Source organism: Phyllostomus discolor, chromosome 4 (genome assembly GCF_004126475.2).
Source record: "Phyllostomus discolor isolate MPI-MPIP mPhyDis1 chromosome 4, mPhyDis1.pri.v3, whole genome shotgun sequence".
In the NCBI taxonomy this organism is placed as follows: domain Eukaryota; kingdom Metazoa; phylum Chordata; class Mammalia; order Chiroptera; family Phyllostomidae; genus Phyllostomus; species Phyllostomus discolor.
In genome coordinates, this window is record NC_040906.2 from 9,662,460 (window position 1) to 9,688,058 (window position 25,599).

A 25,599-nucleotide genomic window follows, 5' to 3' on the forward strand; every position below is an offset into this window, starting at 1 on the left:
AGGGCTACTGGACTGAGGTGCCAGCATTTCTGTCTCCTGGGAAGCTGCATTCCCAAAAGCTGCTAACTCCTGTGAGCAGGCGGTTCTCCAAGGCCCTTCAGAGAAGAGGTCAGTCGTCAGCGGTCTGCAAATATCAGACTCTTTTTCCTTCTCAGTTTACTCTCTTTTCTCCTTGGAAGGACATTTACATGGGTTACATAGGAGCTGTGGTCATCTTTAAATTGATGTACCGACAGTTTTCATTAAAGTTTAAAGAGTCTTCTCAAAATAAGAAAGTACTCATTGGCAGGTACTATGCAAATTTTTGAAGAGAAAGGTGAATCTTTAAAGTGACTCGGTTTTATGCTTAAAAATATGAAGGACATATTGTATTGTTGCTACACACGGCCGTACAATAGCCCTTTGGTCGTACATCCTTAGGGAATCCTGAGGAATTTTAAAGCAGAAGAAAGTCTTATGACCTGGAATCATTAAGATCAAAATACAGGAAGAGTGCTGCCCAGGTAATTTGGTAAAACCCTGTAATCTTTTAATGCTTTGATTGATGAGTCTGATAAGTGTTTGCTTCAAGCTTCCTGAGTCCATTGGCTATTAATCAGGTTTAATCAATATAATTCCACTTGAAAATATTAAGGTGATATAAATTATCACCTTGATGGTTTTTAATGAAGTGCAACCATAAAAATTTGTGGCAATTTTCATAAGCAGTAGTCATTGAACAAAGCTGTTTTCTGGACGTGACATACCACAGCCAATTTACTTAAAATTGTATTCTGAGAGGCTTTCCCAGTTTTTCTGTAATACAGGCTGAAAAGTTAACTAGGCAACGAGAAGTTTCTTAATGTGCCTTGTAATACAGAAGCTAACAAAGAAAAATCAATAATTTATTTTCTAAAAATGAAAATAGAGTTTTAAAAGTAAGAGGGCAGATCTCTTCGTGATAAATACACATTTGATAACTTGATAGCCTATGGGTAAAAATAGCCTGATTTAAATGAAAATTTAAGGAATCAATTAATATCCTTAATGCTTAATGCCACCCAGAGGAATTTCAAAAGAAGCTTCTGGAAGTTTTTCACAGTTTATTTAAGGATCAGGAGCCCTGGCTGGCGTAGCTCAGTGGATTGAGCGCCGGCTGCGAACCAAAGTGTCGCAGGTTCGATTCCCAGTCAGGGCACATGCCTGGGTTGCGGGCCGTGACCCCCAGCAACCGCACATTGATGTTTCTCTCTCTCTATCTCCCTCCCTTCCCTCTCTAAAAATAAATAAATAAATAAATCTTTAAAAAAATAATGCAAATTATTTTTAAAAAAGGATCAGGTTAATCACTGCAACATCAATGAAATTCAGCACAAAGGGTTTTGCAATAACGTAAAAATATAGCTCCTGAAAAATACATATTATACATTTTGAGAAGATAAGAATGGTGGTTTATTATATGGTTACACAATCTAGTTTTTGGAAAGTTAATATCTAGAAAAACTGCGAGTTCCAGAGGCAAGTTTTTTGTACCGTGAGGCTCCTATGATGGTCCATTTTATGTGTCAAATTGATGGGAACACACACCACACACACGCACACACACACACACACACACACACACACACTCCAGAGAACCCTGACTAATACAGTTCCCGTTTGCAAGGGCTCACTCCGTGAAAATTTGCATTCTTATGATTTTACAGTAATGTTCAACGCCGGTCAACATTTACTTAAATTATTATTCACTGTGGGGGAAGCCAGGTGGTGGAAAGTGAGTTTGTTTTAAAGCCAGATTTAAATTTCAGTCCTTGCTCTGCCACTAAGTACACGAGTGGTCCTGAACAGATTATTCTACCACCCTGAAAAGATATGTTTCCGTGTTTATGGAATAAGCATAAAAATGTTAAATTAAAAAAAAAACCCTCCAGGGTTGTGTGGCCTAAATGGACAAGATAGGTGTATGTGGTAGAACTCTGTACACAACCCCCAAAGTCAGGATCGCTCCCAGAGTCCTGCCCCGGCATAGCACCTGACCTAATTAACAGTCTGGCCTTAGTTCCTCCCTACACAGGATAGAGGGCAAAGACTTATGGACATTAATTTGGCCCCAAAGTTTACCACCTTGCCACATCTGTTATTCTGTTGAGATGCCGAACAAACCTGAACTGGAGGCAGATTAGACGACATCAGAGGGATACGGATCCAAGCAGATCCTTCCAGGGCTCTGCGAGTTTTTTCCCGGTGAAAGCAGACCAGCAGACCATGTTGATACAGAGCGTTCTCCGCGGTCCCTGCCATTCTCTTCAGAGTTGTTCATGTTCCAGGAGATCAGCGTGTCTTCATGTCCAATCCCTGACACCTGGGCGTCAGATCCCAAGGGGAGGAGGGGAGCGTGGGCTGCAAAGCCTCCTGGGGCGGAGCCGGTTTGCACTCTCCCGTCCTCAGAGCAGGCTTCTGTCGGCCAGTCAGGTGCCTACGACGTTTGCCCTGTTTGAGTGTCACCTGAACATCACACCTCGTGGTCCTTGAGGTCTGAGTCGGGGGTTCCATCGGTGCCACCACCTCCAACCGCGACGTGAGTAATCACGCCTGTTACGTTAAGCTCTAAGGGGAGCAGGGTCAATGTCGAGTTTCACTCATGACCACATCCCCATCGCTGGAAAGAATGACGGACATATAAGAAGCAGCCACGAAACACTTATTCCAGTGACTCTAATCAAGTCTTTTAATAACCTGGCTTCCTATTTAGAATATGCAAACATTCTTAACTGCCACAGTGAAAACAAGTGTTGGTCTCTTCTATGTGTCCTCAATAACACCTTCGAGGGCCCTTGGGAGGAAATGTCCCTGAAGAAGACAGTGTCGAGCAGAGTGCCTGTGCCAGTGTCTCTGCGATCGGTGAGACGATTGATAAGACATGATCAATAATGACACAATTTCTGAAAACCTACGTCCCCTACACTGAGTTGTAACTTTGAAGTTTGTTGTGTTGTGGGGAAAGACCTGCCTCACCGGTGCTAAGGAAGTCAATCTAAGTTAGATGTGCTGGTTCCGCTCGCACTGCTGGTGTAGAGTGTTTGCATGGGGTTCAAAGTATCTTTGAATCTCCGTGTGTGAGGAGTAGCAAACTGACGAATGTTGCTTGAGACGAGAGGTGGTGTTGCATTGGTTTTGTTTTAGAGTCAGACAAATCTGACATGAGTGTCCAGGGACTATAACTGCTCTCTGTGTAAGTCTGGGAGAGCCCTGTCAACTTCAGCTACTTTATCCAGAAAATAAAGATGATCATAGGGCTGAGGGAGGAAACAAGTTAAATACATTTAAAATGGCACAGTATCGGGCACAGAGTGAGCAGTAGATCCCGGCAGTCATTACTATCATTATGGGAGGTATTGTTATTACGATGAATTAAAAAAGTTACAGTTAACACATTGTTTGCAGGTAGTTTTTATCGCTCGCTCTACTACCAGTCAACGTAAAATGTATAAATATGTTTCCCTTATACAATGAGTTAACAATTACATAGCGTGACATGGTTTGCATTTTGTGAACTAAGATCACTTAGGCTGATTTTATCTCAGACCCTAATCTTTTGTTCCCTTTTTCTTAGAGTTCTCACACATTTCTAACAGATGTTATCTTTCCATACTTTATGCATTAATATGAAGTGCTTTAATTTACTTTTTAGCAAAGTGGACTTTCAATAAATGTGTAAATGGACAGATATAAGTAGATAACCATGTAAATATGTGTGTATTTACAGTAATCTTGGGCCATAAATCACAAAATGTCACAACATCTCATACAATTTTTGTCTTGTGGAATCAAAGAGAGGAAGTAGGAGACACAACCTTGAAGGAATACATAAATCAACGAGAACTTCAGCTTTACAAGCGCACAGGCTTTGCCCTCTTACAGTCTAGAACACTGGTACACAGAGGACTTCGATGAATACTTGTTGAATAAGTATATATAAATAAACTCAATGATCATCAGTACATTCATGTAGCAGAGCAGTGGGCCAGTCACTCTGGGGGACAAAAGATTTACAACAAGCAAACCCAATTCTTCTTTCTGGAGCTGACCATATTGTGTTAGAAAACGAACTCCCAAGAAGTAACTATTACAAGGCAGAGGGCGTTGTGATGGCGACTCAAGCACAATACAGTGTGTGTGTGTGTGTGTGTGTGTGTGTGTGTGTGTGTGTGTTGCAGGAGAAGTGGGTGCTTGAGGGGTGTACATCAGGTCGTTCTGGGGGAAAATCTGACACAATCCTCATACTGGCCACAGGTCCTCTGTTTTAGAAGCTTGCTGAACTCCAGAACCTTACATGTTCTATTTCAGGTGCTCAGTAACATCATAGTTATTGATAACCCGGTAATGGTTCACATACTGACTTGCTCCCCATTTAAAGTCTAGGAAAAAAGCTGCATAAATCAGCATGCTAAGTACCCTTCCAACAAAGATCATGTCTGCATACGTAGGTCTAGGATTCATGGAAATGTTTCTCGAATGCCTCCAGCACACTCGAGACACACACTGAGTCATTTCATTGGAATGAGGTGTGTCCTGAAGAATGAGCGATGTCAATTCCCCTCTTATTTCGTGGATCACCTACTGGAGGCAGAATCCACACAGTGACTGAGGACACTTGTGGGTCACATAACCACACTACGGACCTGGCCCTGCTCCCCCCCCCCCCCAATCTCCCACAAGACACACGATCCCCTGAACAACGTGAGGAGTTAAAAACGCGTGCACTTTTCTTTGAGAAAGTTCTTCCTACTCTTGTTTCTTGATGAATAAACACCAGTGACCACAAAGTCAACTAATTTAAATGATTGCTTTTATTATAATTACACAGGAGCACAAATAAATAACCACAAAAGTATTGTAAAATATTGTCGATGCACTAAAGAAAACAATTTGTTGTCAAACAACACCTGATTACTTCAGTAGTATCAAAGTACACTTCTAGTTACATGTTACCTAGAAAAATCAATACAAAAATTAAGAGAAATGAAAACATCCGAGTTTATATTAGTATGTATATAGAAATGGCTAACAACATGTGGGTAGAGAAACCTGTTACCTAATGCTTATTAGCACAATTTTCCAGGCACATACCTGACATTTTTAATGTGTTCTGAAAAATGCAGTATGACATTCAGATATTTTTTGATACAGTAAACATGTTATGCTGGAATGGATGTTAAGTGGTTTCTTTTAAAAACCCTGTCTTTTAAAAACGTAGTGCCATTACCCACTAAAAACATATTATTTTATATAATGTTCTCGATAGCTATTTGCTTCCACTTCTGGAAAAGAGCAATGAAGTAAACGTACAGCTGCTAAATACGTAAACACATGTTTAGTGCAAGGTAACACGACCTGTGACTTTACTGTGCTTCGATCTGTGTACGCACAGCGCGCTTGACACAGATTGCTACACTACAGACGTCAACTGAAGGAGTCCCGAACGGAAGGAGTGCATACTAAACATTTTCCTATATATTATATACAGTATGTGTACTGTATGTGGGTGCGTACACGTGTAAGTGTAGATGTTTTTAGGGCGGGCAAGCCCAGCCCCATTTGGAAACAGTTGAACACTCAAAAAGATCTTCGTCTATGTGTGTGGTAGAGAGAAACCCAACGTTATCTCTGTAAAGATGTTTCCCCCTAAATGTCAAACTATATGTTTAAATGGAAACATACAGACATCGTTTTCCAGAGTACACACATATTTTGCTACGATGTACTTGACCCTAGTATCCAAAGGTTTTAAATTAATCCAAACCCCAAGCGGTAGTGCTCAAGTCCAACATAGGAAAACACGTCATCCTCTTACTGATTCACGGATGGACAGCAGTACGCATCCCGTGTGCACATGGAAAGACTTACACATAAATATACTTTGTACACAGACACTGATTACATGTTTTAGCGTTTTATTTTGACTGTACATTTGATCTTAAAAAAAAGAGAATACCATAAACACAAAGGAGATGTCAAAACACATGTGATATTGTGTATCTTCTTGAAAATAATTGGCTTTGTTTTGAAAATATTAATGATTGCATAATTAAGCTTTTTAAAGGCAGGACCACATCTTTTTGAATGTTTAATGCCAAGTGCTTCAAAATGTTTTTTAAATAACTGATACATAAGCTGCTCACTCGTGAGCTGTCAAATGAATGATGCACCAATAGCAAATTGTCTACATTCTACAGTTAGCTATCAATTTTTCCATATAGGGAAGATGTAGGGAGTTATCTTAAGTGCTATTCAGTACCAGTTTCCTTTCGCTTGCATTTAAATCTGGGACATAATGAGCTCTGAACTGCTACTCTCTTCTACTTCTATTCATTTGCAAAGGTGAATTATCTCTCACTTCATATGCCTCTTTTCTTAACTTCACAGGTAGCCATAATCAGTTTACAGGCGCTGTTCTGTTTTAGTCCAGTGACTCACCTTAACATGTAAGTACCATGAAAACTGCATCCTACATGCATTGTGTGGTTGTCTCAGTTAGTTAAACAATATCCGATCGGTTTGGTCAGTGTTTTCTGACTTGATCCTTAATCTCACTTGAGAGAATTAACCCAAAGGGGTGTGAGGGTGAGGCTAAAGCCACGGTGTAATAAGACAAATGTTTCTCTCCTCTCCTGGAGCATTCCAAGAAGACTGTTGGGAACCTCGGTGTCTCTGAAGTCCAGGCATCAAAAGTGAACTAGTATTCTGTCTAGTTGTGGCCACACAATTGCCGTGTGTTTGAAAGTGCATATTCTGTTAAACGACAAAATGTGACCTCCTGATGTTTTGTTTGGTTTCACTCTCCCAGCGAGTGTGTGCGGGTGGACCTACACCTTCACGGACACAGCTCAATCACTTTTCACTGCAGACCCGCTGCAACAGCCTAAGTGTGGGGAAGCGGGCGGCCCTGTTTCCACATAGGACGTGAGGCCGGCCGCTGGGATCGGGCAGACAGGCGGGGTTGATTTGCCTCCTTCCTGCGGAGAAGTTTCTCACATGGAGAAGCATCTTGCTGACAGCCAATAAAATTCTGTCTCTCTCACCTTTGCGCTACGAAAGGGCCATTTTTCACAGGTATGACCGCTTTCAACCTGATAACCATGCCACGAGAAGATTTGTTCTTTGGCACTGCTGAAAAAATACGAGCCTGTCATTCAATCATGTTCTGGCTGTAGATGGGTTTTAAGAAAAGAGAAATTGTCCGACCCCATTCACAGATTGAAGTGTCCTGATTGACTGGCACTAGACAGTAAGCTTTTTTCCTTTTTCTTACCCATCTCCCCCCCACCCTCAGAAAGAAACGCTGTACTAAGAGGCAAGTTGTTGTGGAATGGCTGTTACCACACAGGCGAAGCCACAGCCGACAGGTGTGTCTGCACAGAATAACGGTTCTTGAGTCAACATCAGCGAAGCCACTTTTCCAGATCTTTTCCAGATCTTTCCATGACTTGCCACGGAAAGCAAGATCTGGAGAAATTAAATGGCAACTGTTGACTGAGATCAGAATTTCAAACAGGTTGTCTTTCTAGAAAATCACTGACTTTTAAAAAGAAGTACCTGAAACCTGGCACCAGCCTGAGTTTGGCGGAACCAATGGGGATGGCCGAATCTAGCCCAAGTCACGTCAGTGCCTCCGTTTCCTTCTTGACAAGTGGCCAGCATTAAAAAAAAATGTCTTCGGCTCAACTCGGAGAGATATGGAAAAGATCAGCGTCTGAAAACCACACTTGCACGTGTTGCCGAAATGTAAATTTCAAGGGGATTCCCCAGTCGTCACCCCACGGAGCCTGGCCATGCACCTCAACCCAGACTACCACAAAGATGCTGAGAACCGGTGTCTCTTACATCTGATTGACTGGCCTGAGTGTACGGGGTCCTAACAACTTAAATCAGTGTAACAACTTGGGTCAGGAACACATTTTATTTTAATTCTGATTTGATCTTAACACACTGTTATCACCCGGAGCCGCGTCTCATGGATTGTTGGGGTTCAGAACTGGTGAAACGTGGCAACAGGATCAGTTTAAGCTCCTTAAGATCCCTCTGTGATTTCCTGTAGTTGTGATTCTGCGTTTTTTTTTTTTTTTACCACCTCAGTTGCACAAGCAAAGCCTGAAACCCTAGAAAGCATTTATTTTATGTATACAGTTGTCCCCTGAGTCCTCAGTCACGCGCATGCGCACACAGCAGACACACATGTTCTCACTTACCTGTTTCCTTATTTTTTTTTTCAGAATTCTCGTTGGACATCAAAATATACATTAATTATAAAATATTAAAAAATTATCTTACAAGATTTCAAAGGCTTAAAAGAAACTATTATCGATAAAGCATTACTAGGTTCTTAGCAATATAGGTTACAAAAATCCCCTAACTCCTGTTATATTTGGTTTTTATTGAGCAACACTGTACTATTGCTGTCAAAACCCTTACAAGGAAAACCACTATGACAATAACTTCAAACACAGACCTTTCCTCTCAGAAATATAATACTCGATTGATTGTTAAAGAAGAACCACATACTGTCGATTTTAGGAAGCATAAATAGTAATTTAAATATACAAAATATATGTGATAGTTTCCTTTTTATTCATTTGTGGCAATATTTATATTCAACTAACAAGCTATTCTTAAAAGATATATATGCTTTGTTTAATGTAGATTTCACCACCACACACAACGGAATCCACCCTGTCCCTGATCCCCTGCACTTCCTGTTTCTTCCGTGAAACAAAACGAAATCAATCCGTGGTCATGCGTCTTTGGTCCTGGCGTCGTAATCAGTGGGAATGGGTGTGAATCGTGCACAGGAGATTACAACCCCAAAAAATGCGGTAATAAACTCGTTTGAAAAAATTAACAAAAAAAATCCCATTGCATTAGTATACCTCAATTTGGGGGAAGGTTGGCATTTAGAGTGCTGAAAGATGTAAACGCATCTGGTTGAATGTGTCTCATTCTCTGGGGGAAGCAGACGTACGCATGGGAAGTTCCTTAGAAATCGTGCCTGCAGTGGCTGTGATGCCACAGGTCCCAGCTTCCTGCAGGTCATCGGGCTACCTAGCTTTTGACTCCTCGCTCCTTCCCTTGTCACAGTGAACCCTGGTCTCCTCCAATCAGATCAACGATGCAAGGATGCGTGTCCCTAAGGTCAAGTCCGAAGGAAAAGTTTCTGCAGGGGTGTCCGTCCACGTGTATCCTAATAACCTTCCTCTGGAGTCTGCCTAACCATTTGCTTAGTGTCAGGACGGTATGAAAGAGAAATTCTTATAAAGCCAAAGTAGCAAAAATGTCGGTGCTGATGGAATGCGGACACCCAAAGTTAGCATCACGCTTGCATTCATTTCCTGTCACACTCTTAAAAACTTACAAAGCAACAGGTGTTCTTAATGAATATGAGATTCAACTCGTACTGGACTAGCACCAGATCAGATAGTATGTGACTGACATGATTTATAGCTGTGAGCCGTCATACAGAAGACAAAGGTGGGCAGAAAAAATATTCTAACTGCAAAAATTAATAATAAAAGGCATCAAGGGATTACATATATAAAAGAGATAACAAACCAGTTAATACCGAAATTATATCATATAGTAAAACTCTTGATATTTCTGTCCTTTATATACGTATAATGTGTATTATTTCAGGTGTCACCCATAAACTAGTAAAATATGTACATCTTAATCTCTTCTGGATTCAAAATAATCCGTGATAAATAAGTGTGCCTGAATTGCAAGGAAATAGACATGTGATCTTGAACTTGCCATGAGTAGGCACAGCTCCCCGTGGGTTTCCCAGGGAAGTGCTGGCATCCCATTCCAACAAAGAAGACACGTGACAGTTCCTCAGCACACGTGTGGGCCGACCTCTCTTTTCGCAGTAAGTCGCGTGGCACTCCCACCGTCCTGTGCACAGTCAGATGGCGGTGTCCCAGAACACCGTTTGCTGTTTGGAATAGGGCGGCGGGCTGTACTTCTTTGCACCTGCGCTCTTCTTCCAGCTGGGGAGGATAGGCATGCTCTCCTGTTTGCAAAGGCCCTTTTCCGTTTTCTGTCTAGCCTTTATCTCTTTGCACAAGCAACGCTTTTTCTCAATCATCTCAAGCATTGTATGGTCTCCTTGAAACCACTGCATGCATGCCACCTAGCAAAAAAGAAAGAGTGAATACAGAAGAAAAGAACGGAATGAAAGCAGGTTTGGGGTTGTTGTTTTTTTTTTTTTTGCACTGTGCTAGTAGTTGTTTCGAAAAATCTCAGCTGTTTGAAATTCTTACAAAGCAAAGTTAAAGTATGGAAACTATAAATACAATGTCTACATAATTAGTAAACACTGGAATATTATTAAACAATAGTTTAGGCATGAGTATTTTTGTATGATGTTGTCGAAGTCCACATCTGGAAATAAAACTTTTTTTTACCCTTTGAAGCCATTTGCCAAATATTTACCTATTACATTCATAGATTTCAATATGTCTACATTAAACTATTGGAATTACTTTTTTAGTGACATTTAATATGAATGTGATATGTTTTAAAGATTTTAATGAACATTTTCATTCTTAAAACTTGGGCTTTTTTTCTTTTTTTCACTTGATTTTTATTGTTGACACTGTTACGTATGTCACCATTCTCCTTTTTTCTGGCTTATAAATTGCATATAGAATTAAGACTTTTAGTCCTTTTTACCAACACGACTTTCAGTGTGCATCTAATGCTCGGAATTTAAATGCTTAAGTAATTCCCGTGCAAAGAAGTTTTTGTTATACCCCCCCACCCCGGCGCCTCTACAAATGTCTAAACTGGGGTCACTGGTTCCTGGAGTCACACGGACACAAACCCTCCAGCTCTACAGCTTCAGAGAGGCAGACTCATCAGGTCAAATGGGGACCAGGAAAAGATTCAGTGCTGACTATATATTGATGCACATACATATATTTTTGTTTTATAACGATTTTGTTTACTTATTTTTGGAGAGAGGGAAATGAAGGAAGAAAGAGGAGGAGAGAAACAGCAATGTGTGAGAGACACATCAATTGTCTGCCTGGCCCGCCATCCAGGCGCGTGTCCTGACCCGGCGACCTTTTGCTTTGAGAGATAATGCCCAACCCACTGCACCCCTCCAGTCAGGGCTACACATAGTTTTGGACAGATGGACACTGCTTCCGGGTGCATGTGGCCATGTCCGCCAATACCTGATCTTTAGAACAGAGCTAGTGGTTGGGCCTGTCACACAAGGACAGTGATGTAACTGAGTCATGGGCAAGTTTCTATTGAATCGTTTAAGCACATCTACTTGATGACTAGAAAGAGTAAAATAGCTCACGTAGGGTCCCTGAGTCTGACGTTACAACTTTAGCATAATAATCAGAGCAAATGCTTATCTAATGTTCATTCTATACCACATCCCATGCTACACACTTTGCACAGCTGAATTCGTTTATTCCTCACAATGATGACGCTCCGAAGAAAGTATTATTAACCCACAATGATGAGCAAAGTGAGAGAGAGAGAGGTCTGGTGACTTGGCTAAGGTTACAGAGCCAGCGAATGGCAGAGTTAGGATCTGAACCCAGGAGTTCATCTGCAACATCCATGCCTCTGATAGCTGCACTACACTGACCCTCAATGCACACACAACCGAAAAGGATCGTAATAAATTAGGAAAATAAATTAGGCAAAATACATTAGGACACTGCCCTCACGTGCAGATGGGGACATTAAGGCTTCAAGAAGTCCTATCTTTGCCAAAGCCACGCACAAAGGTCTCGGTGTGAAAGAGGCTGTATCAGATCCCCACAGTTCCTGACCCTCTCCAGGAGGGCGGGACCTAGAGCTCAAAGATGAGGATCTGCTCCCAGAGGTTTCAAATTTCCCCTAATGGCCCCTCTGTCGGAAGGACAGAACTGAGAACATCTCAGTTTCAGAAGTTGCTGTGCGGATTAAATTGGATAATGAACATGAAGTCATTTTCAAAAAGGGTTAAGGAATTGCCTGAGCATTATTATTCTGATACTGACAAGTACCTAGGAGTTTTCCGCACCTGCTTTCCGCCAAGCGTTTGCAAGGAGCTGTATAGACGTTACAGTAAACCCTGCCAGATACACTGAAAGTTAGGATTCGCCCGCCTACCACAGGCGAGAAAACTGACTCGCAGAAAACGTAAGGCACCAGATCAGGGTCACAGCTCATTAGCTGTGACGTAGGCGCACCAAACTCAGATGTGTTTGGAAAATGAATATTCTTTCTACTACAGCATGCTCCATCTCCTGAATATTACTTAGAAATCATCATAATAGCTATTATCTGTACCACCGTTTCCAGATGCTACTCAAAAATTCAAATATATTTATGACTTTATGAGTCGATCAAAAGTGCTTATCAAATAAAACAAAATAAAAGACCGTGGAGTTCCAAAACTGATACTCTTAAAGTTCTTCGATGTACCTAACTGGATATAAAATGGTTTGAAAGGATGAGCTGTGTCTTATGCCTTTTGGTGTCTGCTGGGCCTGAGCTCAGAACCTTGACCATGAGTGTTCCCTTTAAATGCAAGTCTAGGTGTTTGTCGACTTATTATAATCAACAGGTTTTTGTCCCCATAGAAGACTGCCAGAGCAGCTTGGAAATGTTTAAAAAGATTTGTAATATTTTGTAAATGAATCATCTATGCAATAATGATACAGTCGCTCTAATTTGGTGGAAATACAAGCAAAATTTATTGTGGCTATAAATTGTTATAAATGGAATTGATCACACCCAGTTCTCAGAGGGTACGCCCCCAATCTCTTCCATGCCGAACAGTCGTTAAGCTCTCGATAGAGATTTTATTCACGAATAGAAGTCACCACTATTAACAGTACGTATTGCCCCTTAGAAAACTCGCCAGATATTTACAACGTTATTTCAATATTTGCATAGCATTTACTGGCCCACACAAACATTAAATCATGTATTAGTTAATTTCTATGAATATTTTAGGTTGTGAATCATTATACCTCACTGCAAAATAATTTTCCTGGATTAACTCTGTCAGCAGCATCACCAATACATCTCATCGCTGTGGCTACATTTTACACATGCAAAACTGTATCACACCATCTGTGATCAGTGCGTGGTTTCTGTCCATTAGAAATCAATGCCATAGATAAGGATGTCCATTTGTTAAGAATAATCCGTTATTTAGAAACCTAAAGATAGAAGCTTAAAAATAAAGTTATAAAGTATGGTTTTTCCTGTTAGTTGCATTTTTATTTTAGCATACTTACATGTCCATATGATTGACTTGATGGTTTAAAGTATTAGTAGATAAAAAGCAACCCATTTTTTTTTCACACCGACTCTGTCATGTTAACTATGTTCTTTTGGTAGCCAGGTATCAACACAAACCCCACGAGAAAGCACAGCCCAAACGTGGAAGAGAGCTAGGCAGTGTACGGCACTCCCAGTCCAAGTTGTTAGAGAATAGCCTCGCAAGTAATTTTTTTATTTTAAATCTTTCTACAAATATGACCAGTGTGATATAGAATTCTCTCGTGTTCAATCTGCTACCAGACAATTTTTCTTGTTTAGAACACCTACAACCATTGTTATCACTACGTTAGAATGAGGTGAATGCGTGAATGCTGTGGCTAATTTGAGGGAAGATAAATAAACCTGCTCCCATACTCACTTTCAAATAGCACGTGTTTTGAAATGTGACTTTCTGGGGGGGGGGGGCACGTTCTTTCCAATTCTTCTACGCTGAACCCCAATGTTCCTGCTAAGGCCATGTATATGGCCAAATCCCTCTCCTCTAAAACGTGTCTAAAAGTTTTATTTCATTCTGCTAATAAAATGTTATTCTTGAATTCGTTAGTTTTGACAAAATAAATAGCATGTTTAGCAATTTTATGAAATGTATTGGGAAGGCCACCCATGAAAGTTTTCATACTTTCCTTAATCTTTTTTTTTATTATCGAATTCTTCATATCCGATTTAAATTTAGCTGTAAAACCCCATCCTACTTCATCCCGGGAGTTAAAAGAACTCTGGGTTTAGATTTACGACTAAGTCCAAACCAAGCCCTGTAAATGAACTCTTCTAGTTTAGCTATTTGATCAAGTGGGCTTGTTCCCCATCTTTAATCCACACGTGTTCATTACACACACCGTGAAGGAATAGAAGGAAACATACACAGGCAAGTTCGCATACAATGAGCGCAAACTGTGAACAATTGTTCAAGTGGTATGGCCACACGTGTCTTGGACAAGATTTTCATATTAACGTGATTCAGCAGAGGCAATATTCTTGGCTAATAAGTCCATAAAGCCAAGTGGAGCTCCTCTTCAAGGACGTGAAAAATAGGCCTATGCCCCTTAAGAACAGGCTCTGCACACTGACTTCTCACCAGAGGGAAGAGCAGGGAAAGGGGAGCAGGGGACCTTTCCGGTAGAGACACCTGGGCGGCACTACTCGCCCCACACCAGGTGATGAACAGTGACAAGTGACGCTGACAGCGTGCGCCCTTATTACGTTACGATGTGACGAGAAAGGCCGCTTACCTCTGAGGACGTCCTTCGCTAAACCAAACCTCCCATCTAACGATGAGAAAAACACTGAACAGATGCAAATGAAAAAACATTTTGCAAAGCATCAGTCCCGAAATCCTCAAAACTAGGGAGGCCCTGCACAATACGCAAAGTGGAGGAAACTGTCACAGTCTAGGGAGGAAAGGAGACATGATGACTAAAACCAATTGATGTGGCCTCCTGAGAAAGACAGATTAAAAATGAAGGAAAGCTGCCCCAGCTAGCATAGCTCAGTGGATTGAGTGCGGCCTGCGAACCAAAGCATCGCAGGTTCGATTCCCAGTCAGGGCACATACCTGGGTTGCAGGCCACGACCCCAGCAACCACACATGGATGTTTCTCTCTCTCTCTCTTTCTCCCTCCCTTCCCTCTCTAAAAATAAATAAATAAAAATAATTTAAAAAGCCTCAATTTCTTAAAAAAACAACAACAACAAGGAAAGCCAAATAAAGCACCACCGGCTTTAATAATAATGTATCAATATTGATGCACCAGGTGTGACAAACGTATCGTGGTTAATGTAACATGTTAACAATTGTGAAAACTAGGTGTGGGTTACACAGGGTCCTTCTGTAAGTGTTTTGAAATATTTTTGTAAATTTAACACTGTTTTGAGTCAAAAAATGCATATTTTTAAAAATCACTTGAGAAGACTCAATTCTTTCCAAAGAATATGTAACTACCTTTCATTCTTTAGATGGAAGCAATGAGCTGTCGTGGAGAGTTAAATGACATTGAGGTCTCTATTGTTTTGTGACATGCTTTTTGTGAATTATTTTTCTTTTCTTTTCTAACTGTATTTTAGAAACAAGAGGTCAGCTTGACATAGCAGAGGCAGCAAGCCAGGCCCTCAAAACCCCTTTTGAAATTGATATAACACGGAGCTGCAAGAGTTATAATTAGCTGGTCAGCAGAGTCACAGATAAAATCGTTTTATTAGTTAGTTGTCAAATAACAAGTGATCAATCAAATCCATATTTTTTATCATTACATAGAAAAAAAGTCTTTTGGTTTCAACGAGTGAGGTTTGCTACATGTTAGCGGTTTTATAATATTTGATATTTTGGAACTACATAGAGGTGACCCAATATCACATTGTTGTGTATGGAAAGCATTTAAAAAGTCCAGTCAAACAATCCTGGTGACTTTATAATTATTATCAACACCATTTATTGAGCTTTTGAAAGTATAAATTCAAGGCCAGGAAGATGATTGAACGGAAAGATTTTTTCCCCCTTTCCTCTAAAGGTCAGAATCAGGCAGTCTGAACAGATAACCTAAGTGTCTGCCCATTTGATCCTGGCTGTCAAGTTCACTTCTGTGACATCGGACAAGCTGTTCACCCTTTTTCCTGCCCGAGGGATTAGGAGAATTAAAGATTACAGATGAAACGCCCCAAGCTTTTAGATGTTTATGATATTGTTTGAAATAATAGCGCCTTTGGTGTAGCTCTTGCTTTTACCATAGTTTTTGGAGTTGTTGTTATTTTTTATTTTTATTTTTTTCATCTTTAAGTCTGATCTATTGACCAGGCGTTTTTGTTTTTTTTTTTTTTAACTTAATCTCTTGTAATCCTTGCTCATTTACCAGCAATGTTGACTCAGAGCCTATGCTTTATGGAAGAATCCTTAGATAACTTTACACCTGAGGCATGTGCGGGAGCTGCAGCTTATTTCCCGCGTTTCAATGTAACTTTCGGAGACGGACACATTGACAACGTGAGTGCCGCGTCTGGGCTACAGAGCTGCGCGTGAATGCCATGTGGTGAGTACACATCAGCTCCCCTCTATCCCGCACCTGAAGACACACGCCCCTCAGTATACCGCCGCTGATCTACTACTGGACATGCAATGAACAATGTGATGTGATGCTATTTTAAGCCATGGATGTGATTTTTTTTATACATCCGTGCTTGCCTGCATGATCAGTTATGTAAAACCCACTCAAAAATAGGTTTAAGAATAAGGTGGTAAGTCTTAGCATGGCATGGATACAAGAGACAAGAAACACAAGAGACACAAGAGAGTTCCACGTTCACACAGCCTGCTCGCTTGTGCTGTCTGCAAAAAGAAGGAAAACACCTCAGTCGTCAGGCTGATAGCGGTGTCCTTCAATCAAGCCCTGGGGCACAAGTCACTTCCAAGGGCAGAGGCTGGTTTTAACTTCTGTGCTACACAGTGACAACTGTAGCTGATCCTACACTCCTCCAACACACTGTGCGTCCCCCCTTGTGGAACAACAAGCCTATTTGTGTGATGAGCATGCTGTATCTTCTTTCCTAGGAGACAGCAGAGGGGGACACAATGGATAACACACAAACAGGGTTGGCCACTTATCAGCTGGGAGATCTGGGACGAGTCACTTAACCCTCCGGACACCTTGTTTCTTTGTCTGTAAAATGAAAACAACTCACACCTTGTGTTCAGAGAGGACGATAATCGTTTAGCTCTAACTACAAAGTAGACACAAAAACTGTCAATCCTCTACGCCCCGTAGATGGTGAGTTTTTTGAAGATGGGGCCCTGTTGTTCCTCCTCACTTCCTTAGCCTTCAGCACCGTGGAAAGAGGTAACAGATGTTTGTGAAATGAAGGACAAAACAAACAAGTGGAAGACGAGAAGTGTAACGCCCTCTGAGCATTTTCAGGAAATGAGCTTTTGATTTTTTTTTTCGTTTAATGAATGCTTTGATTTCTCTTTGGCTTCACTGACTCCAACAATCCTAAATTGTACAAGGTTTAAGAAGGTATATTTCCTGGGAGTTTTGAACCCAGGCGGCACCTACCCTCAACCTCAGTGCTCAGTCCACGCGAGCCACAATCTGGGTGTTCCACAACTGAAAACATCTCCCTCAGAGCTGGGGGTCTTTGCATCCCTGGGTGCCTCCAGGATTCAAATCCTTCGAATCCTAGGGGCTCAGAATCCTTACCCTTTTGACTTAGGCTACTCGGCAAACTGACGCTTGCTGGTTACTAATATGCACTCAGCCTCCCTTGGGCATTCGCTAAAATGCAAATTCCTGGGCATTATGTGTGTGTATACGTGTTGACGTGTGCATGAGTGCGTGCACATGGTAGGCTGCCAGACAGTCTTCAGAAGAGATTTTTAACCTTGGTTTAATGAGATGTCAATGTAAGGATACCTCAGTTTCACAGCAGCAGACCGTACAGTAATGCCCACACGTATTTGTGCTTCTCCAAACATATTCACGAGCATGGTGAGGTTCTAGCGTCTCTTGGTGAGGTTCTAGTGTCTCTTGGTGAGGTTCTAGTGTCTCTTGACTGGGTCGCACAGACGTGTTAGCTGATTTAATGAGTTGCTCTAGGAGGCAAAGCCCGAGAGAAAGGCTGTAGGAGGGGAGAACGCCCCGCGTGGATTTCCCACTGCCACCAAAGAAGATGTCAGTTTCGTGAAACCGTCATTTCACAAATTCCTGGTGGTACCAGAATTTTGGAGAAGAACAAAATTCATCTGGAAAAATGAAAGTTTTCAACATTTAAAAGGCATCACATCTGCATACAACAAGATGACGACTGAATGCAAAAGGAAACTGCCAACATAGCATGCTAACTTTGTATCGACAAATGCACATTGGCAACTGCATGTGATTTAGCTCCTGTTCTCTGGGGCGACACTAGGATCGAACCTCTCCACCCAGCAATACATCATCTGTCCGGGAGTGAGTGACATGCTGTTTGCATCTTTATACATACATTCGGAGCACAGAGAGAATTCTTCTGTGTAAAGATAGAGAAAAATGCAGTGCTAATATGGGATGAGAAATAGTTGGTTTGTGATATAAGCCTCAAGTATCTGAAATTGCCTTAAAATATTGCCAAGCCTCAAGTATCTGAAATTACCTTAAAATATTGCCGCTTTAAAATTTGTATAAAGTTGTGAAGGACATCTAATAGAAGCACAAAGGACATATGAGGTGGCATATGACATGCATATATCAAAATGCAGCATGAGGCTTTTCAGAGTAAAGCTGTCCAAATATTAAAAATACTAGGTCTATGTCCATAGTCGGGACCCTGTACAATCCTAAAAATAATTGCATGTAAGTACACATGTATCTAAGTATATATTCTTGCTTTGGCTTTTACTAATTTATTGTTATGAAGTGTTTGCCCTTGGAAAATAAAAAGGCAATAAAAAAATGGCAATACATTTTTCCCAATAAAGAAGACACGACATATTTCTCAGCAATTAAACCTAATGACTACAGATACCATTTCAGCTGTTAATTGATTAAGCTAATTGTTTGTAATAAAGAAAGATAAAAAACCTCTGAGCAGGTTTCAGAATTAATTTATGTTTTTAAATGAGCAAGGAGTTTGTAAGTGGAATGTCTTAAAGAGACATTCCCTGAAGGAGCAAACAGTATTACGCGATAAAATTCAATTACGGCCCATGCATTGATGTTTTCCACCAAGTAGATTCTGTTAATCACTTACATGAGCATTAATTTCATTTCAGGTTTAATTTTATTACCAAAATGTTGGTTTTTAATAGTGCATAGGAACTGGACCACAGGAAAATTAGGGAGAGACACAGTCCATGCTCGTTTTATCTGCCAAATGAGAAGGCAGTGGACAGGCAAGCGGAACATTCTAATCCTCAAGAAACAAACTTTAATATGAATCTCTGGAACAGCTACCGATCTTCTTGAGCTCTTATAACCTCGAGTAGAGCTGAGCAAGTGCGTCAAACACATTTTCTTCCTCCACCAGAATGCATGGCCCCTCTAGGAACACAACTTGGTCACAGAGCGAGAAGTTCGCTGGCAGTCACAGCAGTGCAGCTCTGAAGCCGACTCTGCTGTCTGCCAGGTGCGGGCGAGTCATTGCCCTGGTTGGACCTCGTGCTGGACATGACCGGAAGGCACTGACCGCGAGATGCAGGGCTGCTCCAGGCTCGTGGATGTATTTTGTACGAAGTGCATGATATTTAACATTGTGAGCCAATGCGAAGTGAATCACTGAAGTATCCGTTGAGAGAGAGAGAGAGAGAGAGAGAGAGAGAGAAAGAGAGACAGAGAGACAGAGAGACAGAGAGAGAAACGGAGGAGGAAGTAAGAGGGGCAAGAGCACCTAGATTTTGGGTTTTCTTGAAAAAGGAGAGAACCCCACAGCTGTCTGGAGCTAGTGTCCTGGGCTGCTGTGAGTAGGCGTCTCTTTCCAGTTCAACCCGGCCTGCATTGTCCTTCGTCACTGGGGCAAAGTGCCACTCGCCATTTTTCATTTCCCCGGCAATGCAACTTTCCATAGAATAGAAAAATATACGCTCTGTACTGTGGGTTCTGTCGGCGTGAGGAAGTACGCACTTCCAGCGCCTCCCAGGCCGCGGCCTCCCAGTAACTGCACCATCGACACACAGGTCCCTCCATTCCGGGACCCCGAGTCGGGCTGCGTTTGCCTTTCATCCTCATTCCAACCCAGCGCTCGCCCCCCAGGAATCACAATAATCCCCGTCAGGCTGATCATCAGTCAACGGGACTCCTATGAGAACTGAATTCCCTCAAAAGAAGTTGGGCTTTTTTTTTTCCGGCCAAAATTTATTCAAATTCTTCATGGGGTCCGGGTGGAAAGGCAGGAACAAATGAACGCTCTGAACAACCCAAGTCAGCCTGTCAGGACCCAAGTCCAGGGGTCAACACGTAGCCCCTTTCCTTGCTGCCTTGATGTCTTCGATCCCCCCTTCTTCCCTCCTGCCCCTGCCCCCACTCGCTACTCATGAAGATACCCCCCACCCCACCCAGCAGCAAAACACAAGGGGCCACGGGCTCCTCTAGCAGGTGAGGGAGAAGCGGTTCCCCCCTTCGATGTTCGGCTCCACGGAGACGCCAAAGGCTCCCATTCCGTTTGCATGGCGTGGGGTGCTGTTTCCCCATAACTCACACCCTGTCCTTAAAAAGACCTCTCTGGAAGAACCCACATCTCATTGTGGAAACGCCATACAGAGGGAGGGCCTCTCTGCGTCATTTTTAAGCGAATGTGTGGGTCCAGGACTACAAAACTCACTCAAAACAGCCCGTTCGCAGTTCCCAGGGAACGGGACTCCCTGGGGGGAGGGGCAGCGGGGAAGTCATGAACTGCCTCCGCTTTTCACTTTATAAAGTTAAAATCCCAGTCTCTCCGAAAGTATGATTATGTGGGGGCAATGAAATGTATCGTATACTTATTGTAAAGTTATGTAAATAAAAGACAGTACCTCTGTGATTTAAAGATTTATGTTGACCATAAAATTCCTTGAATTAAAAAAAAATGAGGCTCTTGTGAACACTGAGCACTGGAACTCCAGAAGAAAGCAAACTACTGCGGGAAGAGGAATGCAGGGAGCAAGGGCACGGTTGGTGGTGACATCAAGGCAGACTCTAAGAATAAACTGCAAACCCTCCTCCCTGGCGTGATAACGCCCCAGGATCACCCTGGCTGGTGTGGCTCAGTGGACTGAGTGCCGACCTGCAGACCACAATGTTGCTGGTTCGATTCCCACTCGGGGCACAGGCCTGGGTTGCGGGCCAGGTCCCCTGGGAGGGGCATGCAAGAGGCAACCACATGTTGATGTTTCTCTCCCTCTCTTTTTCTCCCGCCCTCCCCACTGTCTAAAAATAAATCAATCAAATCTTAAAAAAATAAATTAGTGAGTTTTTTTTTTATTGTTGTCTTTAAAGCAGAATCACCTCCATACTCTCGTACTCTACAAGGCACGGCCTTGAGAGAACTAGAGAGCTTTCACTGTCCTGAACTTGAACAACACTTTGCTCTCGGCCCAAAATACCTTTGGTCAATAAGGAAGAGAGACCTGTTTTGTCAAACTTCATGGAAACAGCTTTTGGAGGTTCCCATTAACATTGTCAGTGGGCGCGGAGGAGACCAAGCACTCAGGGGGCACTGGAGCGTCTGACACAACAAGGGTGAGAACGGCAGGTCAGCTGACCGACTCAGTATTTTAAATCCCGTGCTGACTGCCTTACAGATCATCGCATCCCGTGTCTCCGTCCACATTTACTAAAAGCAGCTGCGAATGTGTCTGTATGGTGGGTGAGGAGACGGAGGTCCAGGCTGGCTGGTGAAGAACGGGAAGTTCAAAGCCAAGGCCGATGATTCTAGGACCTGCCGTCTTTCTCCACACCAAAGGATTCTCTCAAATTAGAAGAAAGAAAAAAGTCAATAACAAAATAGCCTTGAAAAAGAAATTAAAACCACTAGAAACTCCACTCCAAACATGAAAATGTATTATCAGTGGTTTGTAGTAATTAAATAGTGTTTTAAGTCACATTATATGGTAACGAGAATTCCTGTAATTCAATGTAATTATCAAATGTTCTAATGAATCTTGTAGACAAAATTGCAAAAAAAGAAACCAAACCACCAAGGCACTTTCTATATTATATCTTGTAATTAGTGCAAAACATCTCACTTACTAGTTTTATTTTTTCTAAGAACAGATTTCAAAGTAAACAGTGTTTTTCATATTTTCTTTCCCACCTTTTTTCCTGCAATAAAGTCCTTGCTTTTTTAAAGCATTCCTTAAAAATGAGAACATGCCTCCAAAAGCAATTTGTAATTATGTCCACACTTGCTAAGCTGCATTTTTCCCTGAAACATACTTGCCAAGTTTCTCATACAATACATTTAATATCTTTCCCTTAGCTGGAAGAGAAATAAAAATCATTTACTCATTGTCCTTGGAGAACCGAAAAATGATAACAAAACCAATGCGGTTGTCAAATCCATTTCATCATAAATTGCCATTATCTGATACTCTCCAGGCCTATAATTACAGCTCATCTTAATTACGACCATTTCTCAGATAAGGCACCACAACTGGTGAGGTTAAATAATGTGTCCGTGGACCTCAGCAAGAGGACCATTGGGCCAGGACTGAACCCAGAGATTCCGCACATCTGCCGGTTCACCCCCAATCTCACCACAGCGGTGGGCAACGTACTTCACAAATCCCTGGGTTCCTGCCCGGACTCCTCTGGGCCCCCCACGCTCAGGTCTCACGCCGTATCGTGCAGGTCAAAATATTCTGGGAAGAACTAAATGGTCTTTCTTTGTATTCTCACTCACTTTAACTGAGTCTCACAAATGGAAGGGAAGGTTGCCTCTTTCCCACGAAATTTTAGAAAGCGGTCCCAAAGAACTTGACCTCTGAAGATAGGAGCCATGAGCTTATTCTAAGTTTTGAGAGGAGCAATTGGAGCCATTTCATCATGAGTAAGCAACGAGCAATGAGAGTCAGCAATGTGATCTACGAGGGCTGTGGACAATTCTATCTTGTCAAGGGTTTTGAGAAGCCAGTAATAGATAATCATTTATTTTTCTATGGAAATTAGGAATCCCATCCTTCTCCCCTTTTAGCACCTAAGACTAGAGTTTTGTCCCTCCCTTGGCTCAAACACAATCCATTCTAAAATCAATATGCAATTAGAAATATAACCTCTAGATTACACCTCACATTCAAGCTCTCTGAACCCGCGTGACCCCGTGCCCTTGGCAAACATTAGCGAATCTCGAGACCCTCCCACTGGGACCAGATGTAACCTCTGGTTCTCTCTCAACGCGCTGCTCCCGGGAGGACCTGCAAGGGGGTGAGCTTTGGGGTGTGACTCCTCCCACCGTCCCATCGACTAACGGCAGACACGGAGGGCTTCCTGGTCTCGGAGAAGGGGGAGAAGTCAACACAGCAACGACAGGTCACGGGTCCTGGACCGAGGCCAGTGCATCTGGACCGAAGGTAGCTCTCCATCCCGCCCCTGCTCATGGGCTGGGCTCACCCCTCGCCCCCGCGGTAATCACAGCTGAATGGAGACTCCGGGCCCTGCGCATGCTCAGCAGTTACAGCCCCACGGGACAGGCGTGACCATTCCTCGTCCGTGGTTCCGAAGGAGCTAACTTCCCCACTCCCCACCCAAGCTTCTAGATAAAGGAATAATGAACTCTCCTGGGAGGGACTAGCAAGAGCTCAGACTACTTTTTATCTTAATTTCTCAAAGCATTTCACTTGCAAACACCAGAAAGCACAGCCCTCTTAAACAAAGGCATGTCAGAATGCTCGCTAACCCTCCAAACCCACACGCCACAATCTAACGTGTTTCCAGCACCTTAAACTCTTCAGGCTACACTCGCGCGAAAGTCTCGGTAGGAAACCTGGAAGTGCTCCCTTGACCTTTGCAGCCTCTCTGGACCCAGCGTCTCTCAGAGCAGAGAGCTCGTGGCTGAAACTCCTACTGGGCCCAGCTCAGGTGCACTGAGACCTGCAGCTTCGTGGCTTCGGCTGACGTCCTCCGCTCACCACACAGCCCGCATGTGAGCCCAAGGTCAGCTCAGCTCAGCTCGGAAGCAGGGCACCTGCTTGGTCATTATGTCCAAGGTCAAGGTCAACAGAGAACTGTAGGTAGCGAGTGCAGAGCTGGCTGAAGATTCCTTTTGCACGTTCACCCTCTCTGCCCAAGGCGAATGGGACGAGGCCCTACCTACTGCGGGTGTCCCAAACTGTCCCTGTGTCACCGTGCGTCGTTTCTCGAAGGAGCCTGAACTTTCTGGCTGATGGCTCAGAAGTACCAGAATGCTGTGGTCAACACGGTTCCACGAGCACACGTCAAGAGAGTCATTGATGCACAGATCTCCTAACACTGCCTGGGAAAAAGTGCAGTTGCTATCGATGGATAGTAATAATCCAAGGATCGTGTTTATTTTTCTTTAAAAAAAATGGCTATAACAAGTGAAAAGAAATTTTAGGGAAATTGATTTTAACCCAGATCACTGTCATTCTGAAATGTGCACAGCATTTTTTGAATTATGATTTGGTGTTCCCAAAATAATTGCCTAAAGCCTATATAGTAAGACTTGAGGGAAAATACCGAAAGCATTTTCCAAGGAAGGGATAAAGTAAGTCAATAGCGCCGCTTTGTGGTAATAGGAGGGAGTGCACCGCAATCAAGACCATTATTTGAGAAGGGTCGTTAAAAAATTCCTATTGTATCCATACAAGCCTACAGACTCACGCACGTCCTTGCCCTTGCCTTCAGGCAGAGCTACACTGGGGTCACCTCCCCAGTTTGGGAACCTGCTGTGGTCTGAAAAGTCTCCGAAGCGAAGATATCGTGGCATCTCCCGGTGCCACATGCCAGGATTTCGCTCTCAAGTGTAATGAAAACCCCACACCTGCACGCACCCGTCTCTCCAGCTACACCTGCGTCTTTGGCTGAGCTGAGAACCGGATGGTCTCACTCTTTGATTCCTCGGCATCTGTGCAGATCCTTAAGGCAACAGAGTGGGAGAAGGAACCATAGCAAGATGGCAGGACATGGATCCGGTCAGAGGGATTCATTTTGACGTCACACTCGCAGATACGCGGCCCACTGGGCAGAGCAGACGCTGTGCTTTAATGCGCCGGGGTGTGCCAAGCAAACATCTCCGCCTGAAGCGTGTTGCAGCTTTCCCCCGTGAATTCCTGCCACCCCGTGACCTCGGACACTTTCGCACCCGCCCCACCCGTCTCCCAGGTGGTGTTCAAACCAGTCTGAACAAGAGAGAGTTTTGAATCACAGTATCTATTCATTAAACTTCTGCACGACCTCAGACTGCAGAAAAGAACGAAGATTTCAATGTTTATTTTTCGCTTTAAAATCTAGCATAATTATTCCTTTTGTAATACTGAAAGGAAAGTTACTTTATATTTTCCTCATCTAACACTTTACCTATTAATGGTTTTGATTTTTTAAAACGTTATTTGCTGTAGCACTTTCCCAACAAATTTTTTTAAAGTATAAAACAAACTGAAGCCCTGGCTGGCGTAGCTCAGTGGATTGAGCGCGGGCTGTGAACCAAAGTGTTGCAGCTTCAATTCCCAGCCAGGGTACATACCTGGGTTGCAGTCCATAACCCCCAGCAACCGCACATTGATGTTTCTCTCTCTATATATATATCTCCTGCCCTTCCCTCTCTAAAAATAAATAAATAAAATCTTAAAAAAAAGAAAAAAACAAACAAACTGAAATC

General features: G+C 42.6%; 1 protein-coding gene across 2 annotated transcripts in view; it reads right to left on the bottom strand.

The window, feature by feature from the left end:
* Positions 1–4,811: 4,811 nt before the first annotated feature.
* Positions 4,812–25,599, bottom strand: part of NYAP2 (neuronal tyrosine-phosphorylated phosphoinositide-3-kinase adaptor 2) — a 217,508-nt gene continuing 196,720 nt past the window's right edge. For both annotated transcript variants that reach the window (XM_028511047.2, XM_036022784.1), the window contains one exon: positions 4,812–10,162. In XM_028511047.2, the coding sequence (XP_028366848.2) occupies positions 9,935–10,162 (228 nt within the window). In that variant the 3' untranslated portion in view covers positions 4,812–9,934. The remainder of the gene's footprint in view (positions 10,163–25,599) is intronic.